The sequence below is a fragment of the Sparus aurata genome, unplaced genomic scaffold, assembly GCF_900880675.1.
Source record: "Sparus aurata unplaced genomic scaffold, fSpaAur1.1, whole genome shotgun sequence".
NCBI lineage: Eukaryota > Metazoa > Chordata > Actinopteri > Spariformes > Sparidae > Sparus > Sparus aurata.
Window position 1 is genome coordinate 1 of NW_022045101.1, and position 21,654 is coordinate 21,654.

The 21,654-nt window shown below is 40.4% G+C and overlaps 1 protein-coding gene across 1 annotated transcript; it reads left to right on the forward strand.

Annotated features, from left to right (window-relative positions):
- The first annotated feature begins 372 nt into the window (after positions 1 to 372).
- Positions 373 to 21,428, forward strand: LOC115577560 (major histocompatibility complex class I-related gene protein-like). The gene is made up of 7 exons (XM_030410441.1): positions 373 to 426; positions 870 to 1,139; positions 9,721 to 9,999; positions 19,138 to 19,440; positions 19,533 to 19,634; positions 20,356 to 20,463; positions 20,994 to 21,428. Coding segments are annotated over exons 1-7 (1,113 nt in total). The 5' UTR covers positions 373 to 425; the 3' UTR covers positions 21,044 to 21,428.
- The last annotated feature ends 226 nt before the right edge of the window (positions 21,429 to 21,654 follow it).

Here is a 21,654-nt window from a genome sequence, read left to right on the forward strand (position 1 = left end):
TGTATAACTGCACACAATATAGATCTTGATTTTTTTAAATGTCCTCAAAAGTCATTAATGCGAGGACTGGACAACAAAAAGAAGTATCACAGTTAATTTAACTAAATACCTTGATATCAGTATTGCAACAATATTTAAAAAAAATAAAGACTTTGAGATTTCTAATCTATAATTATTGATCATGTGGATATAATAATTTAGAGTGACCTATGATGACGGCGTGACCTATGATGATGGCGGTAAGAAAGTTGTTGAACTGGGACAGTGTGCAAGCATTGTGTAACACGTGTTGTTTATGCTAACAGTAACACAACTAACATGTCAGCTCATCTGCGAAGACATCATCCCAGTGAGACAGTGCAAGGAGGAAAGGGAGAGAGTCGACAGGACAACTTCTACTCCCTGCAGCTTTTAAACAGCCTTACAGTGAGTCAGACAGGGCAGCATGCATAACGAAAGCAGTGGGGTATTTCATAGCCAAAGATATGCAGCCTTTTGCCATGGTGGAGGGTACAGGATTTCGTTGTATGATTTAAATACTCGAGCCACAATATAAAATCCCCTCCCGCAAACACAATAATCACAGTAATTCCTGCAATTTATGAAGAGACCCAACGAGTAATTGTTAAAGAGTTGTCTGACATACATAGCCCATGTGGCGCTTACTGGTGATGGATGGACCTCCAGGGCTACTGAATGTTTCCTGACTGTATCTGCCCATTACATTATCTCAGAATGAGAGACGAAAAGTTCCGTTTTACAGACTTATGAGAGCCATACAAGTGAGCATCTCTCTGAAGCACTGACAGAAGCAGTGAAAGTTAGGGTTATTGTATTAACTGAATGTATAAACTTCTTCTGTCCTGCAGTGAAACACTCCCTGAAGTATATCACCACTGCATCTTCTGGACTATCAGACTTACCTAAGTACGTTGCAGCTGCAGTGGTTGATGATAATCTGGTGCTTTACTGCGACGGCAGCAACAAGATACTTGAACCGAAACACGACTGGGTGAAAAAATTATTGGAAGATGATCCACATCACTTGGAGTATTACAAAAGAACATGTTTTGAAATAGAGCCACCTTATTTCAAGGTCGAAGTCAGTCGTTTGAAACAGCGCTTCAACCAAAGTGGAGGTACAGTATGTACTATGTTATACTTCACCTTTTACTTCATGAGCTGTTTTAGTAAGTTTTGTATCAGAAATATTTGGAATTGATTTGATCAGCCTCCCTGGGCTGAAAGAAAGTTTCCATCATGCACAGTGAAAAAGACTGAATACTTTATTAACTAATACTGCTTCAGGGGACGACTGGACCACAGAACATCTGACTGATGTGCACATTTAAACATGAGGATCCAAAAACCTTTAAATCATTTATTGAGTTGGGAATGCTCGATCAGATGGATGGATGAATGACATGATGGATGATTTCTGTACAACAGCAGATATAGATCAATATATTTACATACATGCCAAAACTCTGTAACACAAAAAGTGCATGAGAACAAAGGTAGCTTACATTATTAATGCATCCATGAAGGATATATATTCTGTAATCCTTCACTCTGATTCTGTTATTTAAAAAAAAAAAAGTAAATACAGAACAACAATACACAGTGAGTGTGAATCTAAATACAGTCCATGAGCCATATTTACAGGATTAAACTTCTCACAGGAGAGGAAGTAGGAATCAAACAACTCCAAATAATACACCACAGTCTTGTGTGAAGGCAGATACACATTATAAATACTGGCTAGGGGTGCACCGATCCGATGTTAAGATCGGATATCGGCCCCGATATTGACAAAATGGCTGGATCGGGGATCGGTAAAATTAACAGATCCACAGGCCGATCCAGTTTTGTTTTTTTCTCCGTTGCAGCACATCCTTCGTCAATAGTCAGCGGCGTGTGTGTTGCATGCTGGATAGCACAAGTTGTTGATTGACCAACTTTTTATTAGTTTATTCTCAGGTTCAGCTGCTATGTTTTATGTTGGATTCCTGTTTACAGGATGTTGCACTTACTCATGTCACATTTCTCCGCTGATTAGCTGTTAGCCCCCCCCCCCCCCATCAGTTGTTAGCCTCACCGATCAGCTGTTAGCCTAGCAACGCTAACTTTCAAACCGACGTACTCAATACTATGTGGGCTGTCCATCGTTGCTCCCAGAGCCGGCCCAGGGCGTAGGCAATATAGGCAAATGCTAGGGGCGCCGTCATCTGCGGGGGGCGCCGAAAATGGGACAGAAAAAAAGAAATAATAAAAAATTTAAATTATTTATTATATTTCGAAATATTATATAAGCCCACAGCAACATAACGTCATAGCAAAAGACTATTAAATAATGGAGAAGCCTTTTTTCTGGGTTCTGGCTCAATGCACTGTACCTGTCCTCTGTGAGGGGGCGGGTCGAGAGGCGAGCTGCCTGGAGCTGACCGGACCGAGACCCCAAGACCCAGAGAGAGATTTACTGATACTGTAGCAGAACCACAAGGTCCAAAAGACTGAAACCATCCGGCACACAGTGAAGGAAAAGACGGAAAGCAAAGGAAGAAAAACGTGAAGAAGATAGAGGTACAGTAATGTCAATGTGATGAAGTTAATGAAATTAGAAGTTTAATGATCGTAGTTACCGTTGTTGGAGCAGAGTGTTAGCTTGCTAGCTTACTTCGGACGACAGCAGCATCGTCTAGTAAATAGTCAATAAATAGCTGAGTCAACGTGTGTTAATGTTACTCCATCTTAAATTCATCAGGGACGTTTGGAAAGTTAACGTTAGACCTGTTCAGGTGTTATTACAGGTGTCTTTACTGCTTGTATGTTAAAATGCTATTAGTTTGTCATAGTATAGTTTTGAGCCTTTGGTTTATTGTGTCACCGTTTATGTTTGTTAAAGTTTACATCAGTGTTAAAGTGCAGTTAAAGTGTATTACTGTTAATACCCCACACCTTAGCTTTCCCATATCATTCATAGGTGAAATATATACACTGCACTTGTACTCTGGTTAGACTATATTGCTTTTCAATGACAAAGTTGAATGAATCTTGTCACATTTTCATTATTATTCTGTATTGGTCTTATGTATAGCACACATCAAGCATCTGTTTTTTTTTTTCATTAATATGTAACATGCAGTGGTCACATATACTTCTCCTCTCTCTTCAGATGTACTTTAACATATTTCACCAGCACCAGCCCAGTGACACAGCATCAGGACTAGGGGTGTAACGGTATGGGATTTTACAGTACGGTACAGTGACGGTGTTAGTACAGTATACCGCAGTATTTCACGGTGACAGTATTTTATTTTTTTTTCTTTCTCCCTCTCCTTTTTTCCTTCAATCTCTCTCTTTCTTTCTTTCGTCTTGTTTTTCTTTGGCATGACGTCACTGCCATGCCCCAAACAAACAACTAATCTATAAGTGAACAAAGCATTGCAAAGCATTGCAAAGCATTGCAAAGCGACGTAGTGATGCCTTGTAGATGTGTATATGCTGTAGACGACAAGACCATGCCGTTCCACTGAGAATGAAAGTGACATACAACAACAATAACCATGCTCTTTGAATGAAACATCGTAGACCGGCTACAGTGGGATTTATAATGATTCATCTTACCTGCTTGGACTTAAGCTGTGCATATTCTTTTTTATGCCACTCGCGGAGATGGGACATCATGTTAGATGTATTCGCCTTTCTTGCAACTACTTTCCTGTTGCATAGTTTGCAAGTCGGCTCTCCGTCGTCCTTTATGGATCCATCCGGTTGTTTAAGGTAGCCAAAAAACTCCCAAACAAATGAACGGAGTCGCTTGGCTGGAGGATTAAAAAGGCGGTGGAGTAGGGGACATCTGGTCAACCGGGCCCGAGGGTAAATCTGCCTCTGGTTGGGAGTCTGCCATCATCATGCCATGCTTTTTTCTAGCTTCCTTGATCATGTGGGTCTCATGTGTGTTTACCAAAACTACCTTTTTTGATTGGACTGTCACCGAACCAACTAAAAGACGCTGACCATGCAGCCTGCCCTGAACTAAATGGAATATAGGCCTACATTTGAGCAGCACACAGGTAGGAAATGCTTTTTAAATCTACTGCTGCAGCTGTAAAATTAGATTATAATGTGACTGAGTGACAACTGACCACCACTGATCCTAATGTGAACGTGAAGTGAAATGTTTTATTTGTGAGTTCCCTACTCGTGTAAGTGGCGTTGTGCCAGCAGCGCTGCATAATATTAAAATAATTAATTAATTACCGTCACAGTGAGCTTGGAAATCTCATTGTGTCACCACCGTGGCTTTACACCACCATGGTATACCGAAATACGGTATACCTTTTCACCCCTAATCAGGACTCAAGGCTGCACCAACAGACCTGCTGACTGGACATCTCTTCCAGTTCACAGAGGTCCAGTTAAAATAAAAAAGCAGTTACACATTTTCCAAAAACAAAGATGAGAGAGTGTCAACATGACTTTTGTAACAGTCTTGCTGAAAAAAATCAAAAGAAGCTAGCTGATGTACTCAAACAGAAATGATAGCTTGCACTGCTTCTGCTGCTAAATGTTTTCTCCAAAAGAATACAGACTTTCACATATGGTCCCCTTTAAGCGAACCGAACTTAGTCCTCTGTAAGTGGACCAAAAAGTGTACCAACAGAAAAAGAACTCAGTTGTTTTGTTTTCACATTGTGAGTTTATTACAAAGAGGACCGGGTTCTCTTTCTGGTCCAGTTCAGCTTTGATGGGGCCTCAGTCCCCATTCTGTTCACACCTGGTCCTCTAGAGCTCTCAAACCCCCAATGCACTGAATTCTGGGTAGTTTTCACTTGGAACAAAATGTCTGCTGCCATGCTTACCCTCCTGTGTTTTCTGGTTAGATTTGCGCATATTCATCAGGAAAATAGAGTTATCCAGATTACATATGTACGGTGGCCAACAAGGGCAAACGCGCAGCAACGGCCAAACGTTGCCAATACATAAAGTATGCAGAACCAAAGACACACAAAACACATGCAACAACAAAATGCTGCAAACAACAAAATGCTGCAACAACAAAATGCTACAAACAAGAAACGATGCAGAACAAAAACGACACATACTCCAATACAATATATCTAATTTTTTTATTTTTTATTTTTTTATTTTTTTTGCAAAATGCTTCTTGTTAACACTAGAAGGGCCTGAACTCCAGCACTACTAGAACGGCCATAAGCGGTCATTGTGACCGCTAGATATTAAACTCTATAATCTCTCATGTAAATACCCAGTGACGAATGCATTCATTGTGCCATGATATTTAAAAAAAAAAAAAAAATAACACCAATATGTACATTTTAACACACTTAATAATACATTTATCAATATTCATATCATGCACATATTAAACCGCAATTATTGCATATGTTTACACAAGATTTTATTAGAGAAAACTCAGAACAAGAAAATTGACAATTAAAAATAACTCATTTGATTATGAAACATTTTATTTTAACACTTAAAACAATAATAATAATAGAAAAAGCTTGAAAGGAGTTGATCTAAAACAAAAAAGAGTCGTTTGGATCCCTGGTCACAGTCTGCAGATTACCTCCGCTCTCATCACAGTCACCACACACGGGCTTGTGGCATTTCAAGTGTCCGATGTTTGGTTCCGTTTGCAGCTCTTTCGGACCAGCACTGCCTCCGGTTCTGTGTCTGCTGCTGCGGTGGTTGCTTCTACTGCTGCCCACCTTGTGCCGACTGCCGCGGCTGCTTTCCCCTCCATGTATTCTGCCCTCAGCTCCTCTGCCAGCTGCTGCAGGACTTTCCTCCGGGCTCTCCTGCTGCTGGTGCTCCTTGAATAAGATGCGGGCATTGATCCAAGCCAGGTCGAGGATGTTATAGAAGACCACCACTGGCCATCTTCCGTACCGCATTTGACGGAGTACGGCCTCGCAGTATTGGTGTTGTTGTAGTACATCACAGACTCTGGTTTTGCCTTGGCGCCTCTAAAGGTGCCCACACCTGTGTGCACGGTGCTTAGGATGCGGACATTCTTCCTCGGCTTTCCCTGCTACACAGTCGCATCTCTTCAGCACCGAACAGCTCCGCTCGCTGTTTCACGGAGGGGGAACTCCCGTTTATGTTTGCGCATGGTGCCAACCAGGCGATATAATTAGGGTTGTCAGTTTAACGCATTAATTAGATTAATTAATTACACAGCAAATTAACGCGTTATGAAAATTAACGCAATTAATTCTGAGATTCTGAGTGGCAATTCAAATTCAAATTTGGCCCATTGAATGATCCGTAGGCTACTTGGCAGTGGCACGTTACGGTAGCCATAGACATATGTCTTAGAGCTTAGATCGGTTCCAAAATATCCAGCCCGACCCGACACGAGCCCGTGTACGTTGTGTCCGAGCCCGGCCCGACACATTAACTGTAATTATGAGCCCGAGCCCGATTTAAACCCGACATTTTTTTTAATACTTGGGTTGTTATAACTGACGTTCTCAAGGTCCTTGTTGCACTTACAATCAGTGACGCCGGTAACGTGTTACTCTAATCTGACCACTTTTTTCAGTAATGAGTAATCTAACATGGTAATATTTCCAAACCAGTAATAAGATTAAAGTTACTAATTCAAGTCACTGTGCATTACTATTATTTTTGTCATTTTCCTTAGTAAAAATATATATTTTGCTTTCTTCTTGCGTCTCGAGGAGTGACGTCTCGTGCGCGAGAAGTCACGTTTTCAGCACAACGACACTCACTCACGTGTAACACAACGCAGCGACACAAGCATCTTGGAAGGAGGAGAGAGATGCGCGTTTTCTAGCTGGAAATACAGTCATTATTTTGAGTTATTAAAAACACACACACACACACAAATGCTTGATCAAGGGCCCGGCCCGAGGACAGTGACGGGTAATATCGGGCTCGGGCTCGGCCAGAGAATCTAAACTCTAATATGTCTATGACAGTAGCACCGAGGAACTGTCCGGACATGTTCGTCACTTCCCACCTGCGTCGCTTGTCAAAGCAGGGTGACAACAGACACCCTGGACGCGACTTAGGGGAGCGAGGCGAGCACATCGTTGCTAGGGCATTTGAACGGCAAGTTTATTTATAAAAAGAACGAAGACGGGACTATCAACAAGAACGCAATGATTTGTAGCTTTTGTAAAAAAGAATTTGCCTATCACCGAAGCTGCTCCAGCTTGACTTATCATTTAAACGCTAAACACGTCAGGGATTAAGAGTCTGCTTAAGTGCCTATTTGAGATTCAGCCTTAATTTATTTCTGAATTTCATTTATATAAGTGTATTTGTATTGCATTTTTGAATAATGCACCTGGCCTAATTGGTTTGCTGGGATGTGCTTTACCATTTTCTTTTAAATTTCATTTATGAAACGCACTTCATGAATAAACATGTGGATTTCAGATCTTCTCTTCTTAGTGTATTCAATTGATTAGTCATGCAATACAATTTTGTAATGTCCTAGAATTTGAATTCTTTATTTGGGTACCTTTAGCAGATATGAGATTAAAATGCAGTTAATTAGATTAATTAATTACAAATCCTTTAATTAATTAGATTATTTTTTTTAATCGCCTGACAACCCTAGATATAATACAACTATAGATTAAGAAGATTAAGAAGCACAATAAATACGGAGTCTTGTTGTTAATGAGACCCTGCAAAATGATGTGCGGTCAATACGACCGCTTATGGCCAAAATAGGTCAAATATGTATTTTCATTGTCTTTTGTGTACTGTGAAATAAAAAAAAATGCTGAGTCATCGGTCTGAGTTAGTTTTAAGGGCTGAATAGGACCAAGTGTGATAAGGACTAAAGGACTGGACAAATGCAAGTCACTTGCTGAAGGTTCATGAGGATAGCCAGGAGCACAATACCCACATGGCAACATGGAAGGAGTTGGAGGTCGTTTTGCAAAGCAGCTGACAATAGATAAGCGAGAGATGGCACTCTGAGGCTGGGAGATAATATGTTTGCACAATGCCTTATTTATGTTGTATTTTTATCACTTGTTTCTTTCCTCAGTTTTTATTTGGTGTGATATTTTTGACTTAAAAGAAATAAAATCTTGAATATTGTGGCATCACCAGGAGGCAGGTGGTAGAGGGCTGCTATATTCCCCTTCAGGCTTGGCTGCAGCAAAACAAAATGGCCGCAGCACACACTACGCTTCCCAGCAGGTATCACTCCTCTGACAGGTGTAGGTGTTTAGGCCACCTGATTAAGGGAGAGGGGAGGAGAACAAAGGAGGACAGAGTGCAGAGAGCAGCCATGCTTGGAGCTGGGAGCTGAAAGGAGCTGAAAGGCCAGGGATGAAATAACTGCAGCGACAAGGAAAGTGCTTTCAGGGAAAATAGAGGACGACGGACACTTTTTGTTAAGAGACTTTGTTGGGGGTGCAGGAGGAGTTAAAGGGCTCTCCCCCTCCTTCGGGAGGTTTTTTCAGTTGGACTCATAGGGGATTTTTGTGTGAAAGAATAAACCGTCTGCATTGATTCTTCTGATTTTGGCTTGTTTTTTCAGTTTTTGCACTGCTCCGCCTTGAATATCGGGATTACCTCTCATGACCTCACAATATATACATGCAGTTTCTGTGTAAGTGTATGAGCATTGATTGTGAAATTGCGATGCAAGGGGGCGCCGGCTAAGATCTTGCCTAGGGCACCAAATTACTCAGGGCCGGCACTGGTTGCTCCGTTGGTCCTCCCTCCACCACCACCTCTGGGTTATTCACCGCTTGGCTCCTTTGTCACTCTCCTCTGCTGCTGTGGTCTCTCCCAGCTCGCAGCGATGTTGGATGGTCGCTACACCGCCGTTGCTGGCGGGGTCTTCAGGTGTTCAGTGCAGGAGCACCTGGACCTCTGCTGTCACTTCAACCCAGGCTTCATCGCTGGGATTGGATCTCTTGGTCACCTGTGTCGCCCCGCTGTGTGCACGGAGCCTCCAGACGCAAGTTTGTTTACGGACGACGCTACTGACTTAGGTGCTAGTGTTCCCTCCGTGCTGACTGATAGGCGCTCCATTTATTCTTTGTTTTGTTTGTTCCACTTTGTTAAGTGTCCTTGGGTACCCTGAAAGGTATTTTGTCTTAGTTAGGAAAGTCTGGTACATTTAGTCTCTTCCACATGGTGGAAGGAAGGTATAAGGTGGACGGTATACAGTTTATTATTAATTCAACAACGGTATCGGATCGGTATCGGGTATCAACAGATACACAAAGTCCAGGCATCTGTATCGGTGCATTCCCAATACTGCCTGCATTTAAACTTCATTTAAAAGATAAACAACATGTCATCTGGATGCATGTACACTTAACTTAAAGGAAAGAACAACAATGTATCAGGAACAAATTGGCAGAATAAGTTGAAACTAACTTGTGGCAGCTTGGTCTCACACAGCGACACATACAGGACACACCCAGCATATATGTCCTCCTCTTACTAAACTCCTTCCTGCACACAGGTAGGTGAATCTCTTCTCCAGTCAAAGTCTCACAGAACTGACGCTCACCCTGACATTTTAACACACAGAATATAACTATCATACTACAAAACTAGAGAAAACAGTTTTTGTGTCAGTCCCCGCTGTAATAGTTTGGACTCAAACCAACAATGCTGCATCACTGTTCATTGTTGGCATGTTAAACCTTAAAGTGATGAGGTGAGGTGTTTCTTTCTCTGTCTCAGGTGTTCACATTTTACAGAGGATAAGTGGCTGTGAGTGGGAGGATGAGACCGGAGAGGTTATTGGTTTTAATCAGTATGGTTATGATGGAGAAGACTTCATATCAATCGACCTGAAGACAGAGACATGGATCGCTCCAAAACAACAGGCTGTCCTCACCAAACTAAGATGGGATGCTGACAAAGCTAGAATGAAGTCCAATCAGAATCACCTAACAGAGATTTACCCTGAGTGGCTGAGGAAGTATTTGGCCTATGGGAGGAGCTCTCTGCTGAGAACAGGTAGAATCACATGACCTGATGTAGTTTAATGGACACAATCATGTTCATACAGTCTGCTCAGACTGAACTGCTGTTGTGTTTTCCCTCCAGTCAGTCTGACATTACATTGTTAGATTGTTAATTGTTGTCTCTGTTTATTTTCTGTAGCTGTAATTCAATGTTGTCCTAACCAATCAATAGACACTGACATTTTGGCTGTTCTGAAACTTCTTTCCATCGATAGTCAGACTGTGATAGCCAGTTTACATTGAGCATGAGTTAGGTAAGTTTGCTGTCTCAGTGTTTCAAAATAGAAATAGTTTGATTCATCTCTCTCCAGTGCTTCCCTCAGTGTCTCTCCTCCAGAAGACTCCCTCCTCTCCAGTCAGCTGCCTCGCTACAGGTTTCTACCCTCACAGAGCCTCACTCGTCTGGAGGAAAGATGGAGAGGAGCTTCATGAGGAGGTGGACCACGGAGAGATCCTCCCCAACCACGATGGAACCTTCCAGATGAGTGTTGACCTGAACCTTTCATCAGTCACACCTGAAGACTGGACGAGGTACGATTGTGTGTTTCAGCTCTCTGATGTGAAGGAGGAAATCATCACCAAACTGGAGAAAGATCGGATCAGAACCAACTGGGGTAAGAGTGAGATCAGAGGGTGCTGAAGGGGAGTGCATGGGAACAACAACAAAAACAGTAATAATAAACTATTATCGTATTCAACAGTGAAGCCCAGTAACATGACCGTCCTCGTCACTGCTGCAGTGGTTGTTCTTGTTCTCATTGTCATCGGTGCTGCTGGATTCATCGTTTACAAAAAGAAGAAAGGTGAGAAAGAAGATTTCAGAACTTTGATTTCAGTCTCTCAGTTTCATTTGAAAAATTTTAATAAGCATCATCATTTCACAGTTAGAAGCAACAGTAAAGTCGAAAAAGCTCAGAGCCTGTGAGTCATGATAATGTCACTACTGAGATGATGTTGAAGAGGAGTCATGAGAAAATAACCTGCAGATGGTGTCAAACTTCTGTTTCACTTCAAGTCGTATGTCAGTCTTTTCTGATGTTGGGGATTTTGTTTGCCCTGTAACTTTTCTTGTTGGGCTGTTTGACTGCTTGTTCCCCCTTGACATCAAATCTCTCAGCTGCCATGCTGACTAGGATTGTCGCCGAAGTCCATGGAAACTTCACCACATCCTCTTTAGCTGTTGCTTTCTGGCCCTATGCCCACTTCCTCATCATACTTCTGCCACTCAGCACAGTCTTGCAGGCTCTGGGCCATGTGATCCTTCTCTTGCTTTACTGTGAATAGAAAAACTAGCATTAAGGGTACCATGGTGGTAAATACAGATGCAGCAGCTGGTGACTCATTCAAACTGTTACTTATTCAGCTGTTGTTCTGAGACACATATTGCCTTTGGCAGAAATACATTGATTGTCATTGGCAGCAGACTGAGACAAACACTGCCCATAGCATCTTTCCATCATCCAACCTGACCAGGCCTCACACCCCAGAGAGGAAGAGAGTCAGAATAAGAGCCGTGCTCATCCATCTTGGTCTGGCTGCTCCTGGGTAATGTGTGGTCACAGGACAATAAAATGGACAAATGGGACTCGAGGAAATCAGAGACTGTTGTGCTCACCTCTTTACAGATACCTGTCTCCAGCACGACATCATGGCTCCAGCTGCTGCACTCGACGGGCAGACAGTGTCCCAAACAGACAGACCTCTTCTTGTTTCAGCCAGATGCCCTCCATGTCGTGAGTGGAACTTGTTTTATACAATTTTATCTGGTGTGACATTCACTGGAGTCATGCACTTTTTTTTTTACTGGAAAATACAGTCAAATAAATGGAAACTGATAATTGACAGATCAGTCTCATCATCAGGGCATAAAACAGTTGATGTGAAGCTCAATAATCATTTTCCCATCATCACTGAAATCAATTCTGGAAAAATAAATACCAGAAACAAGGACTGTTTAACACGATGTGGAATAAGATTGGAATAATCAAATCCTAAAAAAATGTTGATAATGAAATGTATGAATGAATTAGTTATTTGTGTGACACTTATAACACATTATTGAATTTATATACATTGTGGATTTGAATGTTATGAATTATTCTTTATGATCATAAAATACAAGATGGCATCATCAAAGACAGGTTACGTCACTGTGCTGCTGTTTAGGCTGCTGCAGGCTGCAAATGTCAACAGGTTGTAGTTGTTTCTTAAAGGCATGTCAGTGCAGGATAAATGGACTAACAGTGTGTTTGTCCTTACAGCTCCTGACAACAGCTCTGAGCTCTCTGAGAGACTGAATGAAGACACTTGAGTTACAAACACAATCTGGATGACTTCAAATGAGACGACAAAACTATCAGTGATGATACAAAACAACATGGTGTTGTGATTGACAGCAACCAAGCAACCCAAAACCTGTAGCCTGTTCCTGATAGGTGCATGGAAATATATGACGTCACATGTTTTTCCCCTATTAGAGCTCTGCCCACTTCAAACATGCAGCACGTGATTCTGGAGAAACATAGTTGATTGTTGAGTCTCATTCCCAGGTCATCAAATACCAGAGCTTTGGGTCGGGCAGCTGTGAAACTCTCAGCCTCTATTTCATACATGTCTTTGCTGCCATCTAACGGCTGTTTAGTGGTATTATATACAGTATCACAAACAGGGCTGTGACACTTGTATTGTGGAGCCTGATTCCCTTTCAAGTGGATAAAATAAATATCACACACACACTGGGTACTTTAAGGAATCCAGGTTTGACTGGTTCTGTCCAGACTGAAACCTTTGTAGAATATATGTGCTCATGTTTACTTCAAAATATGTTATAAAATCAAATACATTTACACTTGACATTTTTAGAATAATTTCAAGAATTTAAGGAATATTTTTTTCCTCTCTGTTGACTTTTTGGTTACGCTGAAAAGCTTGAATGTGTGAATAATTTTTCACTGTCCCATTCCTCTTGTTCTTCTGCTTTTTAATAAAAAAAAAGTCAATAAGATGAATCATCAAAGCACTTCCTGTATCAGGGCTCCATTTTCCTCATCACAATAAATCAAGTAGCTGAATCAATGTGTCTGATTAGATACACAACACATGTGAAGCTTATTAGTGGTAACTGAGTGAACCTCTACACACATTCTTCTACTACAGAGCTGCTCCACAGCTGACTGCAGAGGCCTCAGTGTCTCAGAGGCTAACGCTGAATTACTTACAGTTTAATTGGTGTGTACTTTGTTTGTTAGGATCAATTTTCTAATTTAACTTAGATCACCTGAAATTTGTGGCCACACTACTGACTTTATTGTAGAGCATATCAGTATCTTATGGGGCGCCAATTGTAAAGTGTCGCATGCTAAAATAAAAAGCAACTTTTCCCCACATTTAGCAACAAAACATGTTTAAAAAACATATGTGAATTTTTTTGTTAATTTTGACCAGATTTACAGCAATAACTGGACTTTGTGATAGTTACCTCTCTTATAGAAATATAATTTCAATGTTAAATCTACAAAAAAAATCTAAATGTTAAATCTAAATCTAAATGTTAAATTTAAATCTAAATGTTACATTTTAATATGAATGTTACATTTAAATCTAAATGTAAAATATAAATCTACATTTTAAATGTTAAAATCTAAATGTTAAATCTAAATATCACGGGTGAAACTAAATATTTAGCTAATAAACAAATCTACACTGACTGTCACCGGAAGTACCAAAATAAAAGCTCATTGACACGAACGAGCGCTATCCGCGGTCTTCTCCGGGTAGCCGGACGGAGGATTGTGCTGCACTGTAACGTCTCCTCACCGTGCTCTCATGTTGCCTGCCAGCATGTCGAGCGACTTAGCTGGAAACATTGGTTGTACCATTTTGACAGTGTGGTTGGTTTGACAGTATCCATATGATCATAAACAGGCAGCAGGTACATGTTTAGATTGACAGGTAAACACACGGGGAAACACCTTGAAAAAAACACACAGACGTCATCATCATCATGAATACCGCTACAGCGGTTCTCAATTATTTTCTGTCATGCCCCCCCAGAGGACAGACATTTTTTCGCGCCCCCCTGTATTGAAATACTATTGAGAACCTGATAATATTTATCTATTTATCTGTATAACCCACTGTATGAGTTGCAGCATTCTGCATACAATCACCTGATTATCAAAATGGTTTCATGCTGTCCTGCCAGAGTTTTTAGGCATAAAACACAAACAGGTCTTTCCTCATTTCTGACCGTGTTCACAGTAAACCCAAGGTCTATGTAGGCATCGTCATATTTCCTGCTGCATAGTTCCCGACCGAGGGATTAGCAGAAGAGCTTGTGTTTGTCTCTTTTTAGAGGTGTCAAAACGGAGTTTTTTAATTTGAAAAGTAACCGGATGTTATATTGTTATTTCGGCGCTTGACTTCCGGTCTGTTTGGTGCAAAATTCAGCTGAATTGCTGTGTCGTGCTCCGGCATCCACCAGATATGTAGAAGTCCTGCATATCTGTGCCGGAGGGCTCCGGACTGCTGGAGCTGGACGGAGCAGAAACGCAGTGCAGCGGACCTGCTGGAAGTTAACACTTACACTAAAGTGAAAGTGAAACTTATCAGCTCTGCTGGCGTGACGGAGATGTAATGCAGCAGACAGGTATCCAGTGGAAATGGACCTTCGCGTCCTGCCCTGCCTCACATGCCCCCCTGACACCTCACCATTTGAGAACCACTGCGCTATGGTGATAATGCGACGACTCTGTGAAAAGGCTTACTGTCAATGTTCTCAATGCTCCTGTTCATGTGTAGAGACCCTGGTGACACTACGAGCAAAGTTTCATGTTGTGTCGAGCCTTCTTACTGTTTTAAAAATAGAGATTTTGATGCTATCGTAAAAGTGCCCGTAGCACTCCCATTGAAAATGAGTTGGACCCGAAAATACGGTAAATCTTAAAAGTGCCTCTTTTTGCTTTTACTTGAAGGTTTGACTCATATACATACACAAAAAAAGCCTAGGTTGCATTTTGGTGTGAGTTTCACATTAAGTTACTGCTGGTGAAATCATTTCAGTCTCTCAGATCACCAGCAGAGGAAGGACTTCGACCATATTATCATAAAAAGGGAGCCAATTCTTTCTTTCTATCATCCCACGATAAAATTGTATTCCGTACCCTGATGATGCAAGATAGTTAAATACAAAAGAAATATTTTGATAAATGAAATCCAATAACAACAATAATGATATTAATAAGTCACAATTAAAATGAAGTGGGAAAAATTATTATAATAATAATAATGCTAAACAGCTGATCAGCTCGGTCCTTCACTCACTCGTCTTCATCAAATCAAGACGAGAACGTTATTGTTGTTGCTTCTCTTCTGTCACGTTTCATCACCAGGTAAGATCACATTTTAAACCTTTAAACTCTTTAAACTTTACAGTCCACTCAAGTCTTTACTCCAAATTTAGTTTCACCTTTGTTTCACCTTGATCAGACTGTTTTAACTGAATCATACTGACTTCATATTTCTGAGTGGTGATGATGAGTGTGTGTTCAGACTGAATGGAGGCTGTTTGTTCTGCACATTACATTTAAAACTTTTGCATTTTGATCCTTCGCAGCAAACACACACACTTCATATCAGAGTTATGATTTGTGTTATTTATCAGCTCCTTTGTTTGTCCTGCAGTGCTACACTCCCTGAAGTATTTCATAACGTCATCAACTGGAATCCCAAACATCCCAGAACTTGTGCTGACAGTAATAACCCTTAGCAAAAAGTAGTATACTTGAAGTTCATTTTATTAAGTATGCTTGAGTATAAGTATAGCAAGTATACTATGGACCATGTACTTGTAGCATACTAGAAAGTATACTAATTTAATACTTCTTCGGACTAAATTGGAACATTTTAAGTTTATAAAGTATACTTTAAGTATACTTTTTAAGGTCATTTTAAGTTTACAGAAGTACATTTTCAGGTATACAACAAGTACACTCATCTATATACTACTAGTGTACTAAGTATATACTTCTAGTCCATATTTTAGTTTATTAACATGTAAGTTTATAACAGAGGTTATACCTCTAAGCAAACATGTGTAGTCAAGAACATTTTAATTCTACTAAATTATACGTAAGCACAACTCAACCTTTTTCTGTACTTACATGTGGCCACCTCTAGCCAGAGATTCACCATTTATTACCATATATCCAGACAGTTCAACAGACAGGAAGTCTCTCCTGGAAAACACCCCTTCACTCACGGTGCCAACATTTTTATCATCTTTGTTAATTCGACACAATTTAACCACATAACAAGGATGTGAATTAACCCGCAACCGTCTTACACATCATCTTATTCACAAACACATTCAGGAACCATAATCACATCAACAACAACAGAATACCCAAGAGTCTTTGCGCCACAGTCCACAGTATACTAAAGTATAAGTATAAGCTTTAGTATTAAAGTATAAGTCTAAGTATTAATGTACTTAGTCTTAGACTATTCTTTGTACTTTTCAGTATAAGCCAAGTATACTTCACTACACTTTTCTTAAGTATATAAAATATAGTATATAAAAAGTACACTTCAAGTATACTGCCTCAGTTTTAGTATAAAATAAGTATACTTGTAGTACACTTGAATAAACTACTTTTTGCTAAGGGAATGGATGAACATCTGATGGGGTACTGTGACAGCAACAAAACGATTGATGTAAAGGACATTGCTAAATATCCTAAGCGGTTGGAGATGTACAGACAAGGGTGTTTCCAGTTTTTGCCAAACATCTTCAGAGCCCGCACCAACAGTCTGATGAGTCTCTACAACCAAACTGGAGGTACAGTATGTAACATCTTATAGCCTGTTTAACTTTTTACTGTTCTGCTACTGATCTTAGTTGTAAAGTGACCCAGGGCCTCAAGATACCAATCAGTTCAAACTCTAACATCATTTTACACATAACCTGAAATAGAGATTCATGTAAAGTAAACCATCATATCAGTTTGTCTTCAGTGGTCCAGCCACTACCTGTCATTCATCATGTCACCATTAATCAGCTGCTAGTTAGACTTGTTGCTGAAGCTGTTAAACACAAACTAATGATAATAATCAGATTCATGAACACACGACTAAAATAACAGCAGTCATCACACAATGTACAATGTTTTTAAGATCATCTTTCCACTGAATGTTTCATCTGTGAATCAGTGTTAATTACAGTCTCTGTCTCAGGTGTCCATGTTTTACAAGAGGTGGGAGGCTGTGAGTGGGATGATGAGACTGGAGAGATCAAAGGTTTCGCTCAGTTTGGTTATGATGGAGAAGGTCTCTTGGAATTGGATCTGAATACATATACATGGATTGCTCTAAGACCTGAAGCTGTCATCGCCAAACTCAGATGGGATGCTGATAAAGATATGATAGAACAATTTAAGACTTTTACTCAGATGTTTCCAGAGTGGCTGAAGAAGTATGTGGAGTATGGGAGGAGCATTCTCCTAAGAACAGGTAGAGTCATCGCCAAACTGATAGTGGAAGCTGAACCATTTTTAGGAGGACAGTCTAAACGTAGTTTAACTCACTATTGTCCAGAACGGTTGAAGAAGTATTGGAGGAGAATGGGAGGAGCTTTCTGCTGAGAACAGGTAGAGTCACCTGACCTGATGTAGTTTATTAGACTGCTCAGACTTAACTGTCATTGTATTATTAATCCAACCTGTCTGACATCAGCTTTTTTGTAGTGGTTACATTTGCTTTAGTCCTGACCAATCACAGACATCTTTGAGTTATTACTCAATTGATTTATTACTCTATGGGGCGCCGATTGTAAACTTCCGCATGCTAAAATAACAACCTTTCGCCACATTTAGCAACAAACCATGCTCGAAAAAAAATGATGTCAATTTTAAAATGTTACGTTTGACCAGATTTACAGCAATATTTGTGAACTTTGTGATATTTACTTCTCTGGTAAAAATATAATGTCAATGTTAAATCTAAATAAAAAATCTAAATGTTAAATCTGAAGGTTAAATCTAAACCTGTTAAGAAACACTGGTAGGGCCGTTTTGGAGGCAATACAGAGGTTCAGCAATGCATCTGCAACAACAGTGACAGTAGCCCTTTTGAATGAGTCACCGCATCATCGCTGCAGCGGTGGTTCGCCAATTCTCCGTTTTGTTCTCAAAGAGACAAGCAGCTTGTTGTTTGGTGGGTTAGGGTCTCAATCCCAACACATCAGAACAGCATCCATATGATTATAAACTGTCAGCAGGTTCATGTTTAGATTAACAAGAGGACACCTGGAAAAACAACACACAGACTCTTTAGGAGCCATACAAGAGCTTTCTGTGTGAATTACTTGCCGGCGCTGCTTGGCTCCGTGTGAACAACCAACGGCAGAGAATTGGCGAACTGCCGCTGCAACGATATGTATCTCTGTGTGAAAAGTGCTAGCAACAGCTACAGCATCCACCACAGCAGAGCCACCACGGCACTCGGTAGCTTTTATTTTGGTACTTCCTGTGACAAGCAGTGTGAATTTGCATATTAAATGCATATAGTAAATATTTAGTTTCACCCGTGACATTTATATTTAACATTTAGCCTTTACATTCAAATTTAACGTTAATATTTCTATTTAACATTTATATTTGTATTTGATTTTAGATTTAGATTTAAATGTAACATTTATATTCATATTTAGATTTAGATTCAACATTTATATTTAACATTCAACATTTATATTTACATTTTTAATTTTTTTACTAAACATTGATGTTATATTTGTACAAAAGAAGCAAATATCACAAAGTTCACAAATATTGCTTTAAATCTGGTCAAAAGTAACATTTGAAAAATGACATGTTTTTTAAACGTTGTTTGTTGCTAAATGTGGCAAAAAGTTGCTTTTTATTTTAGCGTGCAGCATTAAATCGGCGCCCCATATTACTCACCATCAAAACTCAGACTGTGATGCCAGAGTTAGTTTAAGGAAAGTGATTTTACATTTGCTTGAAAGCACTTTCACACCTTCTGTTATTGATTCCAAATGTAATTTCTTCATCTTTCTTTTACCTTGTTTCTTTTCCTCTCTCTCCTCTTTAATATCTCTCTCTTTACTCTCCAGATCTTCCCTCAGTGTCTCTCCTCCAGAAGACTCCCTCCTCTCCAGTCAGCTGCCTCGCTACAGGTTTCTACCCTCACAGAGCCTCACTCGTCTGGAGGAAAGATGGAGAGGAGCTTCATGAGGAGGTGGACCACGGAGAGATCCTCCCCAACCACGATGGAACCTTCCAGATGAGTGTTGACCTGAACCTTTCATCAGTCACACCTGAAGACTGGACGAGGTACGACTGTGTGTTTCAGCTCTCTGGTGTGAAGGAGGACATCATCACCAAACTGGAGAAAGATCGGATCAGAACCAACTGGGGTAAGAGTGAGATCAGAGGGTGCTGAAGGGGAGTGCATGGGAATTAATCTGGGGAAAAAACAGTAATAATAAACTATTATTGTATTCAACAGTGAAGCCCAGTAACATGACCGTCCTCGTCACTGCTGCAGTGGTTGTTCTTGCTCTCATTCTCATCGGTGCTGCTGGATTCATCGTTTACAAAAAGAAGAAAGGTGAGAAAGAAGATTTCAGAACTTTGATTTCAGTCTCTCAGTTTCATTTGAAAAATTTTAATAAGCATCATCATTTCACAGTTAGAAGCAACAGTAAAGTCTGAAAAGCTCAGAGTCTGTAAGTCATGATAATGTCACTACTGAGATGATGTTGAAGAGGAGTAAAAAGAAAATAAACTGCCGACCATCTTGAGATGGTGTCAAACCTCTTCTTCTGTTTCACTTACACCCATTGTCGTCGAAGTCCGTAAAAACATCACCAAATCCTCATGAGCTGTTGCTTCCAGCACTATGTCCACTTCCTCATCATACTTCTGCCACTCAGCACATTCTTGCAGGCTCTGTGCCATGTGATCTTTCTTTCATTTGACTGAATAGAAAAACTAGCATTAAGAGTACCATGGTGGTGCATACAGATGCAGCAGCTGGTGACTCATTCAAACTGTTACTTATTCAGCTGTTGTTCTGAGACAAATATTGCCTTTGTTAGAAATACATTGACCATCATTGGCAGCAGACTTTGAGACAAACACTGCCCATAGCATCTTTCAATCGTCCAACCTGACCAGGCCTCACACCCCAGAGAGGAAGAGAGTCAGAATAAGAGCCGTGCTCATCCGTCTTGGTCTGGCTGCTCCTGGGTAATGTCTGGTCACAGGACAATAAAATGGACAAATGGGACTCGAGGAAATCAGAGACTATTGTGCTCACGTCTTTACAGATACCTGTCTCCAGCACGACATCATGGCTCCAGCTGCTGCACTCGACGGGCAGACAGTGTCCCAAACAGACAGACCTCTTCTTGTTTCAGCCAGATGCCCTCCATGTCGTGAGTGGAACTTGTTTTATACAATTTTATCTGGTGTGACATTCACCAGAGTCATGCACTTTTTTTACTGGAAAATACAGTCAAATAAATGGAAACTGATAATTGACAGATCAGTCTCATCATCAGGGCATAAAACAGTTGATGTGAAGCTCAATAATCATTTTCCCATCATCACTGAAATCTCTTCTGGAAAAATAAATACCAGAAACAAGGACTGTTTTAACATAATGTGGAATAAGATTGGAATAATCAAATCCTAAAAAAATATTGATACTGAAATGTATGAATGAATTAGTTATGTGTGTGACACTTATAACACATTATTGAATTTATATACATAGATTGTGGATTTGAATGTTATAAATTATTCTTTATGATCATAACATAAAAGATGGCATCATCAAAGACAGGTTACATCACTGTGCTGCTGTTCAGGCTGCTGCAGGTTTCAAATGTCAACAGGTTGTAGTTGTTTCTTAAAGGCGTGTCAGTTCAGGATAAATGGACTAACAGTGTGTTTGTCCTTACAGCTCCTGACAACAGCTGTGGACTCTCTGAGAAACTGAATGAAGACACTTGATTTACACAAACAATCTGGATGACTTTAAATGAGACGGCTAAACTATCAGTGATGATACAAAACAACATGGTGTGATTGGTAGCAGCGACCAAGCAACCCAAAACCTGTAGCCTGTTCCTGATAGGTGCATGGAAATAATTGATGTCACACGTCGTTTTTTCCCCCATTAGAGCTCTGCCAACTTCAAACATGCAGCGCGTGATTCTGGAGAAAAATGGTTGATCGTTGAGTCTCATTCCCAGGTCATCAAATACCAGAGCTTTGGGTCGGGCAGCTGTGAAACTCTCAGCCTCTATTTCATACATGTCTTTGCTGCCATCTAACGGCTGTTTAGTGGTATTATATAAAGTATTACAAACAGGGCTGGGACACATCGTGGAGCCTGATTCCCTTTCAAGTGGATAACATAAATATCTCTCACACACTGGGTACTTTAAGGAGTCCAGGTTTGACTGGTTCTGTCCAAACTGAAACCTTTGTAGAATATATGTGCTCTGTGGTATTTCTGTCTACTTTGGTTCAGTTGAAGTCGAGGAGCTGCTGAATGATTTCAGTGGCATCTCTGTGCAAAGGATCATTGTTATCATGGTATTATCTACTGTCTGATGTAG

Bases quoted from the DNA above. Each gene is read 5' to 3' on its own strand.
- LOC115577560 (XM_030410441.1), top strand. The intron at 10,000-19,137 runs GTAGAATCACAT...TTTACTCTCCAG, and splicing joins GAGCTCTCTGCTGAGAACAG to ATCTTCCCTCAGTGTCTCTC. The intron at 19,441-19,532 runs GTAAGAGTGAGA...TGTATTCAACAG, and splicing joins TCGGATCAGAACCAACTGGG to TGAAGCCCAGTAACATGACC.